This window comes from Channa argus, chromosome 10, assembly GCF_033026475.1.
Source record: "Channa argus isolate prfri chromosome 10, Channa argus male v1.0, whole genome shotgun sequence".
In the NCBI taxonomy this organism is placed as follows: domain Eukaryota; kingdom Metazoa; phylum Chordata; class Actinopteri; order Anabantiformes; family Channidae; genus Channa; species Channa argus.
The window spans coordinates 19,414,495-19,428,868 of NC_090206.1; the positions used below are offsets into that span (position 1 = coordinate 19,414,495).

A 14,374-nucleotide genomic window follows, 5' to 3' on the forward strand; every position below is an offset into this window, starting at 1 on the left:
ATTTCACTTTTCTTTCTCCTTTATTTGTGTTTGCTTTGTGTTTTATGTTTAAGTTGTCTACCTACCGATCAGCCCTGTGTAGGCGAGGAGGCACGCTCCATAGTTCCCTTGTTTGCAGCCGCTGGGAGACCCCTCAGAGGGTTCACAGTCATACTGAAATTGTGCCAAACGAGACCTACAGAAGCAACGGGCACTTGTTAGTATAAACATATAATGTCCCTTCTAAAAGAATTAGAATAGCAAGGACATTGAATTATTTTTTTGCTGTACATTGAGGACATTGGGTTTAAGATGAGTATGAGACCCAAGTTTAGGATTTTTAAAAACTGATGGTATTTATTTAAAAAAAAAACAAAAAAAAACACAACACCTTTTTATAACACGACTTAAGTAAATTGAGGTGTTTCTTATTATACAGGTGTGTCCTGTGAAATTGATTGTTTTTCGTAAATGCTTTAAGAGCTATAGGTGAATGATCTTGGTTGTAGCCTTAGGTTTCAAAACATTGCATTTTTTGTTAAAAAGGATAAATCAACATGAAGAAAGCTGTCACTTAAGAGGAGCAATCTATCGTGAATATTAGAAAAGTATTGGGCATAGCCAATACCAGCCCGTCCCGGAAAATAAATCACCAGTATACTGAGCAACATGCACCGCATGGGTCAGCCAAGTAAGCACTGTGAAAGCTGTCAGTGACATTAATAACCTCCACAGAGCAGGGGTGAAAGTATCTCAGCCTACCACTTAAAGAAAGTCTCAGGGACAGAAATACCATAGACCATACAACAGGATGCAAATCCCGGTCTTTATTTAGAATCAGATCAACTGTAGCTAGCGACAGAGAAAAGCAACAGACGTTCTGCAACAAAGGTTTATGGACTGCTGAGACATAGATTAACTTCTTCCAAAGTGATGAAAAGGCCAAAGAGTGGAAGAAGATATGATCTGCTCATGAACCAAACCAAAAAGTTCATCTTTAAAGAATGGAGGTAGTGTCATGGGTCTGCATGGCTGCTCCTGGAACAGACTTACTAATCGTTATTGATGATACAACTCATGATGGTAACAGCAGAAAATATTCCAAGGTGTAGAGAAAAAGGTTGTCTGCAGATTTACAGAGGAATCCATGAGATGCATACCGATTTGTTCATTCATTCGTTCGTTTATTTTTATTATTTATGCTTACTTAAAATGTGGGTCATCTGATACAAAAGTTATTTTCTATATTGTGTAATTTATCTAGATGTAAGTCCAAGTTCAAACAAAGCTGAAATTAAAAACTTTAAATCCATCCTAAACCCAAATGTTGTTGTAGTGTGCAACATAATCAAATTAATTAGCAGGACCAATCCAAAACTTTTGGAGGTCACTATCCAAGAACAGGCAAACGTGAGGCTTCTGTATTACCAAAAAAAAATAAAAATAAAAAACAATAGATGGGTAGCTTTATCTCTAATGGAAAAGTAAGCCGGCAACAGGAATGACCTTCCAATCAACAATTAATGTTCAATGACTGTTATGTGACAAATGCCCACTGGTAAGCTAATCAAACAGATGACGATGTGGGATGTGTTGGGATGGATATTTATTTTTCATTGTACGTGGACGTGTCATCTGCCTTGGTGCGCGGGTTTTTCATAAGTAAATCAACACCGTTTACCAATTTTCTCTCCCTGTCGGAAGCTGATGCTCTGCTTGAAATGCGTTTGTGAGGGTATAGAGTGTAGGTTATGTCTTTCAGAAATGCTAAAAGCTAATTAAAAATAAAAAATAAACAACGGATATCAGAACACCAAAACTGAAATCGGAATGAATGAATATCTTAATTAAATATTCGGTACCACCCTAGCATTGTTTAATGTGAAAAGTTTCCTGGTTGGTTTTTATGCATTCTTTCTACTATAACCTGGTCTTTTAATTAAGAGTTTGCCTGACATAAAGAAATATCGTTGGCTGTGGTGAAGACTGAAAGCATTGGGCTGTAATGTGAAAGTGATAGAAAGAGTAATATATTTCATCCCCAGACCTGGGATCATTAGTAAAGCCCTCTGAGTGTAATGGGGCTGTGAAAAATAATGGCCATGACTAGAGATAGCAATGAGCGATAACTCTGATCCATCTGGCTCTTTATCTGTGCTAAATATTTAATGTGTTATTCCAACTGGCTCTCTGGGGTGTTCTAACCAATGGTGGTGGAAAGCTTTAGGCTAAAACAGTGGGCCATTTTGTTAAATGAATGGCTGTTTATTTGGTTTTGAAGAGCCGTAATATTGAGCAGCACTGGCCCAAATATGTACAGTGAGTCTGCAATCTATTTCCAAGGAATACTTAAATAAAAGAGGGATAATGAAAGATTAGCTTTGATGGTTTGGGATATCTTGAGAAAAGATTTGAATACAAGTAACTTGGGAAATGTGATCATCTTATAGCAATATGAGAAATGCCTTTAATATGTTTATAGACATGAGGTTTGACTGATACTGAAACAAAGAGAATCCAATAAAGTTTCCATTTAGCTCTGTTCTAACCTGCAAACATAGTCAGCGCTGCAGATCCTTATCTGTGTGATGCAGTCAGGTTTTTCCAAACTTTCGTAAGAACAGCTGGGGACAATTGTCTGCCTTCGACGCTCTGCACACGCCGTGTCCGTACAGGGGCAGAAGAGCAACTCGTGTGTGTAGTCGGCAGGAACGCGGTCAAAGAACCTGCGCAGAGCCTTATTGCATTTGGGCCGGTTGCACAGGCCGGACTTGGCAGTGGGTTTGATACAAGCTGAGACATATTCTGTGCGAAGCTTCTGGCACAAATCGTCAACATTGCAGGCCTTGGCTGCATCCAGGCAGCGATTCACAGTTGTCATGCCAGCATCAGAGTCTGTGAATGGCAGGAAGGTCACAGATGAGCATAGATAGTGGAAAAACAACAGCAGTAGAAGAACACGGTTTTGTTTATTTCAATAAGAGCATGTACTCAGTTTATTTATACAACATGCTGAGATGTAATCTCATCTTGCTACAATTCCAGAATGCAGCAAAGAATTAAAGTCCACCTTCAAGATGGAAATGTCTGTAAATAAACAGTGGAGACTCAAGTCCTGGGGACTGGAATGGTAAAATGGGCATTAAGAAATTACTCAGTTGTACTTTTGTACAAATTGGCACAAATAAAAGTATACGGTTGGACAAATTAAGCACCCCTATCTTATTGTTATTAATCCTTTTTAAATTGGTAAAAATGTTTTCCATTATTATATCAACACAAGAATCAGGCCTGTGCTCCACATTTCCATCCTATTAATTAAAACTCTGATGGTATGCTGATGTTATGGATATCCTGTCAGACAGCTGTCAGATAGAAAAAACATGTTCCTATAGAGATTTTTTTCATTTTGTTAATTTAGGTTTACTGTAATCAGTCAGTCATGTATTCTATTAAATAGTACAGATGCTAAAACCATCAATTTGGTTTCATCATATCAGATTAGAATGGGCCATAAAAGTTTACTTAAACATGTGGTGGTCTGGCTTCTATTATCAGTCTTTGATCATTTTTTTATCTTTTTTTTTTTTGGATCAGTGAATGAAGCAGTTTTAAATTAATAAAAGCATATGCTTTGTGTGATGGTGAACTCTAAAACTTTTTGTGGCAACTTGCGAATGTACTTGGACAATTGTTGCCTGGAAAAAGAGGAGCTTAACTCCTCTTTACTGTTTCTCTGAGCTGTTTCCTTCTGGGATGAGTCATCACTTTTCATCTTTGGGTTGCCTACACGTGGCTCTAACTCTATCAGCTTCAGCAAGGCCATTTTTAAGTAACTGATTCTTGCTAAATTTTGGCCCAGTCAAAAAATCTAGTTTACATTCTTACCATTTAATACAATATTTGCATTATTCTATGTATTGTTCTATTCACAAGATGTAATCTGCTGTGCAATCTGCTTGTTCAAATAATAAAATGGCATTGCATTGTTACAGCAGACTGGGGCTATATGAGTACAAGGCCATATTTGATGCTTCCCTTAATTTTAAGTCAGGATAATGAAAAATTACCTTAGTATTTAGTGGCTCATGGATTATATTATTTTAGTTTAGTATGATATGAATGAGGTTGTCATTTACCAACATAGAAACAAAGATAGAATTTTAGATGCTCAAGTTGTGTTAAGATGAAGAGCATTACTTGTGCAAGTGTCTCAAAAACATAAGGGACTTCTATTTGCCTTTTGCATTCTTACAGGAAAATTTCAGAAAAGTCATGCATTTTTGCAAGTATAAAACCTCTTCAAAGTAGGTTTGATGAATATGAAACAATGTGAAAGTTAATAAAAGTCTGTAAACTTGCCAGCTGTAATAGAGGCCAAGCGGACATAGTCGTAATCCCGTTGCACTGTCTCATAGGGATAACTCTCCACCAGGTTGAGTCCTAAAACATTTCAGTGAATAAAGTAACACATCCGTTCACATGTATGAAACATAGATACTCTCATTTTCATTTTGTTACTGTGGCGCACTACCAGACTCAATCAATAATTGTACACATTTTTAATTGTCTGCCTCATTAATTTGCTAGGATAACTATGATTTAAAACCACTGTTAAAAAGTAGCTGTATATAGATGTTACAGAATTTGTTTTCCTCGTTAACCACTGACCATGAATGATAGACTGATGAAGGCTCCAGTAGATGCTCAGGCAGTTTTTCTCCTTCTTCATGCCTCGTTTACACTGGCAGCCATGCAAAGGGCTGGACAGTAGGGCAGACACTGCGTTGGCACACTGGCTCCTGGCACCGGGGCCTAGTTTCATGCTGCCGTTGCCTGCCACACACTGACGCAAGGTCCGCAGTCTTGGACTACAAGTCTCATCACTTGAGCACGAGTCACCAGCCACCAAGCAGTCTCTGCCTGCCAGTATAACTTCTAACAGAGCTGTTAGAGAAGAAATCGGAGCACAAAGATAAGGGGATTTAAGATGGGAGGAGGCACAAGCTAAAAAGTCATGTCAGGATGCCAGCAGACAATATGGGTTATAACATATGAGTTATAAGCTTATTTTATTGCGCATCAAGTTAAATCCACTGTGTATGCGTTGTGTCATTCAGAAAATTGAAAATGCAGATGGGAGATTCTGTTGTAGACTCCTTTCATTCCAGCCATTGACATTTAATAGATGTAGCTAATATGCTTCACATTTCTCAGTTGCTTCAAAAGTTGCAATGCATCATGTACCTTCAATATGGTGAAATGGAGCAGCAGGCGTACATAGGGCCATGTGTGGACAAAGGTGGGGCTCAGGGAGGAGGAGAGACAGAGCCCAGCTGAGGTGAATGACAACGTGTATCTGTCTCTCTGTATGTGCAATATAAGCTCAGCAATTAACAAGCCAATAAAACTAGTGTAAGAAAACACCCTTTAAAGAAGATAAACCAAAGCGATAATTTGTCCTGTCCACCGTCCGTTTGTGTAAACATGGCAAGCTTGAAACGCAAACTGTTTCTGCATTGACTGTGTTTACATGCAAGTAACTAATCTTGTAACTGGAAATCCACGTATATGTACATACCGCAGCAGAGGAACCTGATTTCTACTCCACGTCTGACTGTTTTTTTTGAAGCCTGGCTTACAGATTTTAACTAAATTGTGACAGAAAGCGCTGCTTTCTGGCTTTTTGTGTGTGTGTGTTTGTGTCTTCATGTTGCAGCAAAGTGACAGCACAGGTGGGGAGAAATACCCTTTTCACTACAAAGAAAGGCACCACCCACTGCAGTGGTGTGTCTGGCAATTTGTATTTTTTATTTTTATAATTTTAAAGACAGAAAATTTGATGATCAAAACCATAAAGTAATTTTGGAGGTTACATATATGAATAAAAACTAATTCTACTACAATCAGTTGGTAAAGTGGCAGTACAGTAATATCCAGCGGTAAGAGTTCTTAGTATATCAGATTATTGCACCCACACAGGCTCAGAAAAACTTGCAAACTGCACATAGAACAGCCACAGCAGACTGGCAGATCCTAACTCATGACCCTGGAGCTGTGAGGTGGGAGTTTTAACATAGCTGTAACTGTGGCACCCCATTTAGCAATAAAACATTTTAATTGGAGAAGTTTTTGGCCTAAAGTTCAAAAGCCACATTAAACACAGAACCCTGCCCGGGTTAATTACAATAGGGCCATGACTATTTTAAAACAGTTCTCTTAATGCTTGTTCACCTTTTTTATTACACTTAAAAAAAACTTGTAGAAATAAAACTTAATGTTTTTACCTTATCTGTTTAATTTGAAAACTATGCACCATTTGATATGTTTAACAAGACTTTGGATTCTTGTACATATTTCTCTCATTATTCTAAAAACGTATTTCTAAGCATGAGTGGCATTAAGCCAAGGAGATTCTATTATTCAAACACTGTAAATTCATATCTCTGTTGTTTCTTTTAATGTCCCTTATCACATCTGCTTGAATCAACATTTTTCAATTTCACGCTGCTTTTATTGGCCTACACTGTAAGTAATTCTGGGGCTAAATAGTCTGAGCCATAGTTTTGATCTCCAAAACAGTTAGGAAGGAAACAAGCATGTAATACTACAACATATTTTCTACTGTGTCAAGAATGTTCCATCAATAACATTTGCTTTCAAAGCAAAGCCCGCCATTGTATTGAGTCTCACTCACATCATGAGTTATCTAAGCTCTTATCCCCTTTTCAGCACATCACCTTAGTGTTTCAAGAGTAGACACGTGGAGGCTAGGGGGAAAAGTTCCAACCAGCGCCAGTGTCCTGAGAGGCCATATGGTCAGTTGCAAATTCAAGGCCGAGATCCCAGGGCCTTCCTCTATAGCTATGTGTGTCAGTTTGTGCTGCCTGGGCAGAAGCTGGAATAGACATCATACATCATGAATGCAAATGAGCCTCTTGATTTGACATTTCCAATAAGCCTGTCTCAATGTACCAGTGGGTTTAGCCAATTAACCATGTCAGTAATCAATGTGTTCTGAGGCTCAGTTAAGTCCTCAGTTTCCCTGCCACATAAATCACAGGCAGATTAGCTGATCAGTTACCCTTGTGCACCGACTTAATGGTCCACTTCAGGAGAGATAAAATGGAAAATGAAACTTAATGAAGTCAGCTGGAACATTTACCCTCACTTTGCCATACCTACAAAGCACTGAGGCTATGGAGGCAGATGTGTCTTGGTGCACTTAATGAGTATCACGTTTTTTTTCAGTGCTCTTAAGAGTTTTAAATGATCTTTAATAGTTGAATTAAAGCTAGCAGCTTTCCTTTGATGGGAGCAGCCTTAAGTGGTGTTGTCTAACACCACTGATGGCTGTATAACAAAGGGTATTAAGAAACATAATACAATCCATTTTAGGTTGTTAGCTGGTTCAGCATACTGAACACTTAGACATCATTTACAGTTATTCTTGTCCATGTTGTTCTTGGCAGCCAGTTCCACATAGAAACCCAATTTAATCGTCCAAATATTTCCAAATAGCATTAACTTTTCTCTTTCAAACTTCTTCAGTCAATTTAAAAAGTATCTGACTTTGGTTTTAGATCTGCCATAATGGGTTACATTTGCAATTTGGGGGAAACGGAAACCACTTGGCCACCTTTTAAGTTGATATCGCATACATGTTGGCAACGAGTTGTTCATCTTCACATGGATGAAAGCTCCACATCTCCAAGCTTATCCATAGAATTGCTCCACTCTGTAACACCACTGCACAATGTTATGTGAACTAAACGTTTCTGTATTTTCAGAAGATATTCCCTGTAAAGGATCTCATCAAGTTAATTTCAGAACTTGCAAGCATCCAATTGAGGACCACCAGTCTGTATCAAGAAAATCTTGCAGTGTCGTTAAAATGTAAAGAGTTAGAAGTAGCACACTTTGATCAAATCCAAATAAATATTAAATGTGGTCCGTTTTTGACCTACTGCTGGTTACATAAAGCTTTTTAAGTTTAGCACCTTCGCCTTTGAGAGAAACTTGAGGTTCGTCAAATTGTGAAATAATGTATGTCCCTATGTTCCCTGTATACATTACATAGCTTCTTTTATCAGCAGTCATGTGTAGGAGATGAAAATTGAGGGTATTGGCATAAGTGTGAATCCTCTTTGCAAACATGTAGCCTGTTTTTTTTGTGTTATAAATTGTTGCTGTCTGATACATTATTTGCTTTTATGGAACAAAACTAGCAATTTGAGACATCAAAGCAGAGTAGATTGAATTTGGCAAAAGAGACGGCAAAATGCCCATTTACATTCAAAATAGAGCAATGTCAGCTTCACTCTTATTTCATGTTGGACATCAAACAAATGAAGACATGGAAAAGCACAGCAATTTAGCTGAATTTTGGAAAAGAGAAACACTCACATGGTCAGCAGAATACACTAGGTGACTTACTGTATGTAAGGTACAGCATTTCTAGCTTCTTTTCCAACAGCAACTTTTTTTTTTTTTACATATTACTAAGAAAATTATGCCTCCAGTCCAGAGCTTTATTTTATTTATTTTAATATTTTATTTTTCTGTCAGAAACCAGCATCTAGTATTTACTGTACTATTTTGATGAAACTAGTCAGGAAAATATCAAGAAACTATAACAGAGCTGTGCTGATGAAGGGCTGACCAGTACAACTGAAAGAAGTAGCACCATGAAACCATCGGACAGTGGTTATTTTTCTGTCATTTATTGTACAGAAACACTAAGACTACACACAAACTACTTCAAAAGTACATAATCTACAAGGATTTTGTGCTTTTGTTTATATGGTAGTCTTAAAGTCGTGGAAGACTAGGGTCAGCATGGCCAGTCTGAGCAGTCTGCAGCTGCATGGCCCCACACACAGCAAAATATTATACACTGTGTGAAGAGGTGGTAGAAGTACACAGACTTAGTATTCATGTAAAAGTTGACCTGTGTGTTTTCCTTAGGTAAAAGTACTAAATAGTTTATCTGCAGTTTACCTGAAGTACAGAACTAAAAGTACTCCATTAAGAAAAAATGTACTTTATACAATACTTATTATGATCATGTGGTAAAGCATTTACAGTAATTAATAAAGATAATGGTCACTGGAGGGGGAGCTGATTTTAACCACTTTATGTGCTGACACACAATGATACTTCAGCATTTATTTTATATATATTCTTGCAAGAACGCAAACTTGCATAAACACACATACGATATTCACATTGCCCTTGTTTAATAATAGGTATGAATCTGCAAATTTGATTGAGAGCAACATGATGACAGTTAAATCACTGAAAAACTGGGCTCCTCTAAGTGACTATTGGATGTCTTTAAAACGCCTTCACGTTCCAATTAGAAACCACTTATTTTAGTAGATAACCATGACCACCATCTTCTTTTGATTCTTTCTGTCCAAGTAAAGGACAGTCTTGTCTAAGCAGCCAAACCTGAACTGACACTGCTGTTTTGTATCTCCAAACAAGGACACAAACACTGTATGAGGAAAATTAAGTAGATAACAAATATACAGTACATACTAGTCTCCGAGCCAGTACCAAGTATTGCTACAGAGTCCATCCCTCAAATAAACTGTAGCCTGTGTCTGCCTTATGTATATTTAATCAGTAATGCACCCAATGTCTTGGCCTTCACTCTCTCAGCCTCTTCTCATAATTATTGTGCATATGCTTACATCGTAAGCATAACAAAAAAGTGTTTTCTTTTAAAACATGGGCATTTTGCTCTTTCCTGCTTTTTCTTTTTTTCAGACTGTTTTCCACCTTTTAGTTTTAGATTTCACATTCCTGCTATGCAGTTTGGGGAAAACACATACAAATTGATCCCATAATGCAATGGCTGCTGCTGTGTGATGGGAGCGAATTGTAAACAAAAGATTATATCTGAATGCGCTGAAGATGGTGATTGTCGTTCGTGACTCAAATCGCTGCTTCGAGTGAGCACCCATGTCAGTTTGATCCAAGGGGGGAATGCTGTAAGGCTTTACTGGCACAGTTGCAGAAGTCTAGCATTGAAGTTTTTTAGCTCTTTGGAGTACAAGCTGACTTGTAACAGCTTCAGTCTGGATGTCTGTGTTTTTGGTTGTTATCCTTTTGAGATCCAGTTTTATTCCTTGTATACAAGCATCTGTGTACAATAAGGCCGGTCGGCTGAGGAGTTTGGTACTCAAAGGAGCGATAGGTCATTTTATGGCAATCAGTAGGGATGTCCACTTTACCACTCTTTCCCCACACTGAGTACATGTACTTACATTTGAATACTTGCCGACACTGAGTACCAATGAGTGCTAAACTGAGACTTTGAATAGATATTGCTGCTCTATATACATCTTTAGCACAGCACAGCTTGCAGTCAATTTTACGTTTGTCATCATTACTTAGCTTGAAATACCTTCAAACCGCTGACATCTCCACCTACCCACTCAACTAACATGATGTTAACATGAAGAAGTACCAGGTGCAAAATCTGATACACTAGGGCAGTATTTGACCTGATACAGGTATCGGTACTGGGACATGCCTACAGTATTCAGCTATGGCAAGCGTTTAACAGTTTTCGGTTGAATATCAATACTTACATTTCAGATATCAACAACTGCATTTTGACTAGTCAAAATTACAGTGTGACAGGTCATATTTATAATAAAGATATTTACTGTATAACTGCATTCTGAGTAAGAATGAACTTTTAAGATGTCTACAATTACATTTCAACTAGTCACAATTCCTTTGTGGATATCAGAAATGACGTCCCTGTTGTCATTGCCCTGTTTTAGGATTTACTGGAGCAACAGAATTCAAATTTCCGATACCTACAATTTATTTGTAACTGGTCAAAAATGTAATTTAAGATATCTGCAACTACATTTTAACTAGTCAGAATTATAATTTAAGATAACTGTAATTACATTGTGACTAGTCAGAATGTCCCCTTGGGTAGAGTTGGAAAACAAATTTTCTACAATTCAATTCTGACTATCTGTAATGTGAATTCCATATATCTTTGTAGGGACTAGATGTACAGTCAGTAGGATGCATCATGTGGTAACCATGATGCTCTGTAGTAAATGAAGTGCCACTCAAATAAGTACATGTTGCAATATTTTGCAGAACATGTGAATTGACCTGGTCATTCAGTTTCATAAACCAACTAGTTTTATAAACTTCGGTATAAACATTTTCCAATAGTTCTTAAGATATTTGAATCCAGACCAAAATGATAGACTAACTGACCAGCATCTCTAGTCACAGAGCGATGCTGCTTACGTGGCTAAACAAAAGAAGAATGTACAGTACTGCAGAGCAGGCCCATTTAAAAAAAGTTGAAATGGAAAATAAACTGATACAGAATCTACTACAACATTATTCTTTTAGGTTGTTTCACCTTCATTATGTAATTAAAAAAGGCATATTTATAAACTTTATTGTTTTTAATTAATCAGATATTAACAGCATTTTCAAAAAATTAGTTTTGACATGAGTGTTGTAAACTCATCATCATTGAAATACCATCATTATCTTTCTGATATGTGATGATAATATTTAATGATGACTGTCAGCTGGCTTACAGGTGCATGTGATGAATTAACAACACTATCTGTGCTGTAAGTAGCCACAACAACGTGTAATCATTGTTCATATGGATGGAATTGTGTTGTCTCAGTCTTTCTGCCCATTGGATTACTGCTGTATATTTACATGTGCATGGTCCAAACCCAACTCATCAAGAAACATCAAAATGGACAGCTCATGCCAAACCAGTTCTTATGGGAAAAAAACATCAGCTTAGTGTGTCACATTTTACAATTAATCCAAGGAGGACTAAGGTGTTCCTGAATGTCTCACAGTAAAGAAAATCTTCAATAACTTCTAGTAAAAGAAAGGAGTGGATATGTATTAAAGCTTATTAATATAATATCAATGTTTGTTTTACATCATTATGATTTCCAGAGTGCTAACAATACAGACACCATGTGTGAACAATCTAACTTTACTGTTTGAGCCCTGAAAATGACCCAGTGAAGTTGTACCAGGTCCGACTATATAAGCCTGTCAAGAAAAAGATTTTTAATGCATCTCCACTCTTTGCACTGCCTAGGAGTCCCTGAAAAACCTTTTTTCACTGACAGATACCCCCCCAAACAACAAACATTGTACTGAAATTGAACCGAACTTGATAAAATCTTGAAGTTGGCATGACTATCACTCTATTGTTTACCTTTTATATTATTGTTACTCAGCGAAACAGAAGCGACAAAGTCCACTGATGTGTTTGTTCGGCAAAAGCCTTAACTGTTCCTCCTCATGTGGTTTCTAAAGGCTTTCTGAACCACCTGAAGCTTATATACTGGGAGGCTGGAGTAATCTTAAAGCCCTGGGCCAAGTGCCAACATTCAAATCCAGCCCAACGCCACCCACCTGCTGACACAAACACAACTATAAATCCACAGCCTGTTTTGTTCCTATTGAGCCTTACAAAAAAAGGACTCTGGAAAAGGCTCACTCCATTGGCGATGTTTAATTAGTGTCAGAGAATTTGCTACTTCGATCAGCGATGAGATACTGTCGCATTCATTTTGTTAAGGCTAACAAGTAGCAGATCTTCAATACTGACAGCAAACAATTGTTTCTCCCAGCTGAAGAGAGCACAATAAAACCTGGATACAAAGAATACAAAGCAGAAACATGGAAACCAAGGGGTAACAAACATACAAACAAAGGTCTCTTAGATTATTCCTTAATTAATGTATTTCTTTAGCTCACATGTCAGAAAATTGTGAAATATTCTTTCCAGTCCAGAAACCCAAAGGTATTTAATTTAATATCATAGTAGAGAAAGGAAACAATCAAAAATACATTTTTGGACTGTGGAACCACAATGTTTGCAAAAAATAATTAATTTTCTGTGAACTTATTATTTAATATCTAATAGATATGTCAAGTCCGGCTTTATAATGGCAAAACCACCTTACTAAAATAGCACAAAGGCAGCACTTTTATTGTTCTATTATATTATAACCTAAAATGCTAGCTTAATATGCAGGTGGTGTGCTACAGTTCATCAACATGCCAACAGGATGATTTATTTGCCGGTGAAATTAAAAAAAAAAACTCCTACAAATAAGTTGGTTTTGGTTTTTATCAAAAGATATTATTATTATTATTATTATTATTATTATTATTGGAGATTTCTAAGGATTTATTACTCTGAAAGTCACTTTTTAGTTACAGTACTTCTACATATCTCACTGATTTACTGTAGAGACTATTCCTGTCACAACCAACCAGACAGCATCTAACATTCATATGGAAAGAGGACATGTAACTTGTTACTGTTAATGAGAAAGGAAATTCTGAAAGGTTTTCTTTTGATATGCAGAGCACTTGGCATCAGACCGAATATGAAAAGTTCAATTTAATTCATTTTCCCTGTGAATTAAGGGGCAAGACATAGTGAAGTTCTGTGTGTGTGCGCGCCAATTTGTATTTTGGTGTGAAGGCTTGTCAAGTTCATCCTCAATGTCACACAACAAAGCCTGCTTTATCTTCTTTTGGAAGTTGTGACATTATGACTATCGGCGATTGATATGTAATGGTTGCAATTAACTTATCAGCATATCGTCCTTTGCTAGCAGAGGGTGAGAGCGTGACACATTATGTTTTCCTCTGTGTGAAAATGCTGGCTGTCTGCAGCACTAAACAGGACTCAAGCCGGCCAACCGGGGCACAGAAATTATGACTGCTACCGTTGAATATCGAGTGCAGAGCAGTTCAAAAAGTGATCTTTATTTTTTCAGTGTCTGTCACACTGCAAGATGGTTGCCAGTCATACTTGTTTAATATTAACATTAATAATGTGATGTTATATCCTTCAAACCTCCGTTGGTGCTTGACAGTAACTGAGGTAAATAAAAATAATGAAATGAAGAGCAAAGAAAAGAAATGATTAAACGGACAATAAATACATCTGCTAGGAAAGGCTATGCAATTAAAGTGAGTTTTAAGAAGGATTATCAGGTGGTGAATGCTACAGCTGAGAAGTTCAACAGCAAAGGCCCAATCACCTTTACTAACAAGTCAAACTTTGTAACCATTAGTGCCAGAGGATCAGGCTCAGGTAGTTAGCATATCACAGATCTAAGCAGGAGCCTGACCAAAGAAGGCTTTAAAAACATAGTAAGATCCAAAAATCAATTGTAAAGCTCACAGGTAATCAGTGAAGCATAGCAGTGCTTGGTGTGATTTGGTCACCTCCCTTCCAGCGTGTTAAAAGCCTGACAGCAGCATTTTATTTAACGTTGTTGTCTTTGATTGTTTTACCTGCTTAAACCAGAGTAGAGGGTGTTGCATTAGTCTAGTGTGAAGAGGATAA

General features: G+C 37.3%; 1 protein-coding gene across 1 annotated transcript in view; it reads right to left on the reverse strand.

Annotated features, from left to right (window-relative positions):
- gfra4b (GDNF family receptor alpha 4b) overlaps positions 1-14,374 on the reverse strand; it is a 38,634-nt gene that overhangs the window by 4,679 nt on the left and 19,581 nt on the right. The window contains exons 2-5 of the mRNA XM_067519213.1: positions 4,651-4,926; positions 4,342-4,422; positions 2,529-2,874; positions 66-175 (exon numbers count right to left, since the gene is read on the reverse strand). Coding sequence (XP_067375314.1) covers positions 66-175; positions 2,529-2,874; positions 4,342-4,422; positions 4,651-4,926 — 813 coding nt within the window. The remainder of the gene's footprint in view (positions 1-65; positions 176-2,528; positions 2,875-4,341; positions 4,423-4,650; positions 4,927-14,374) is intronic.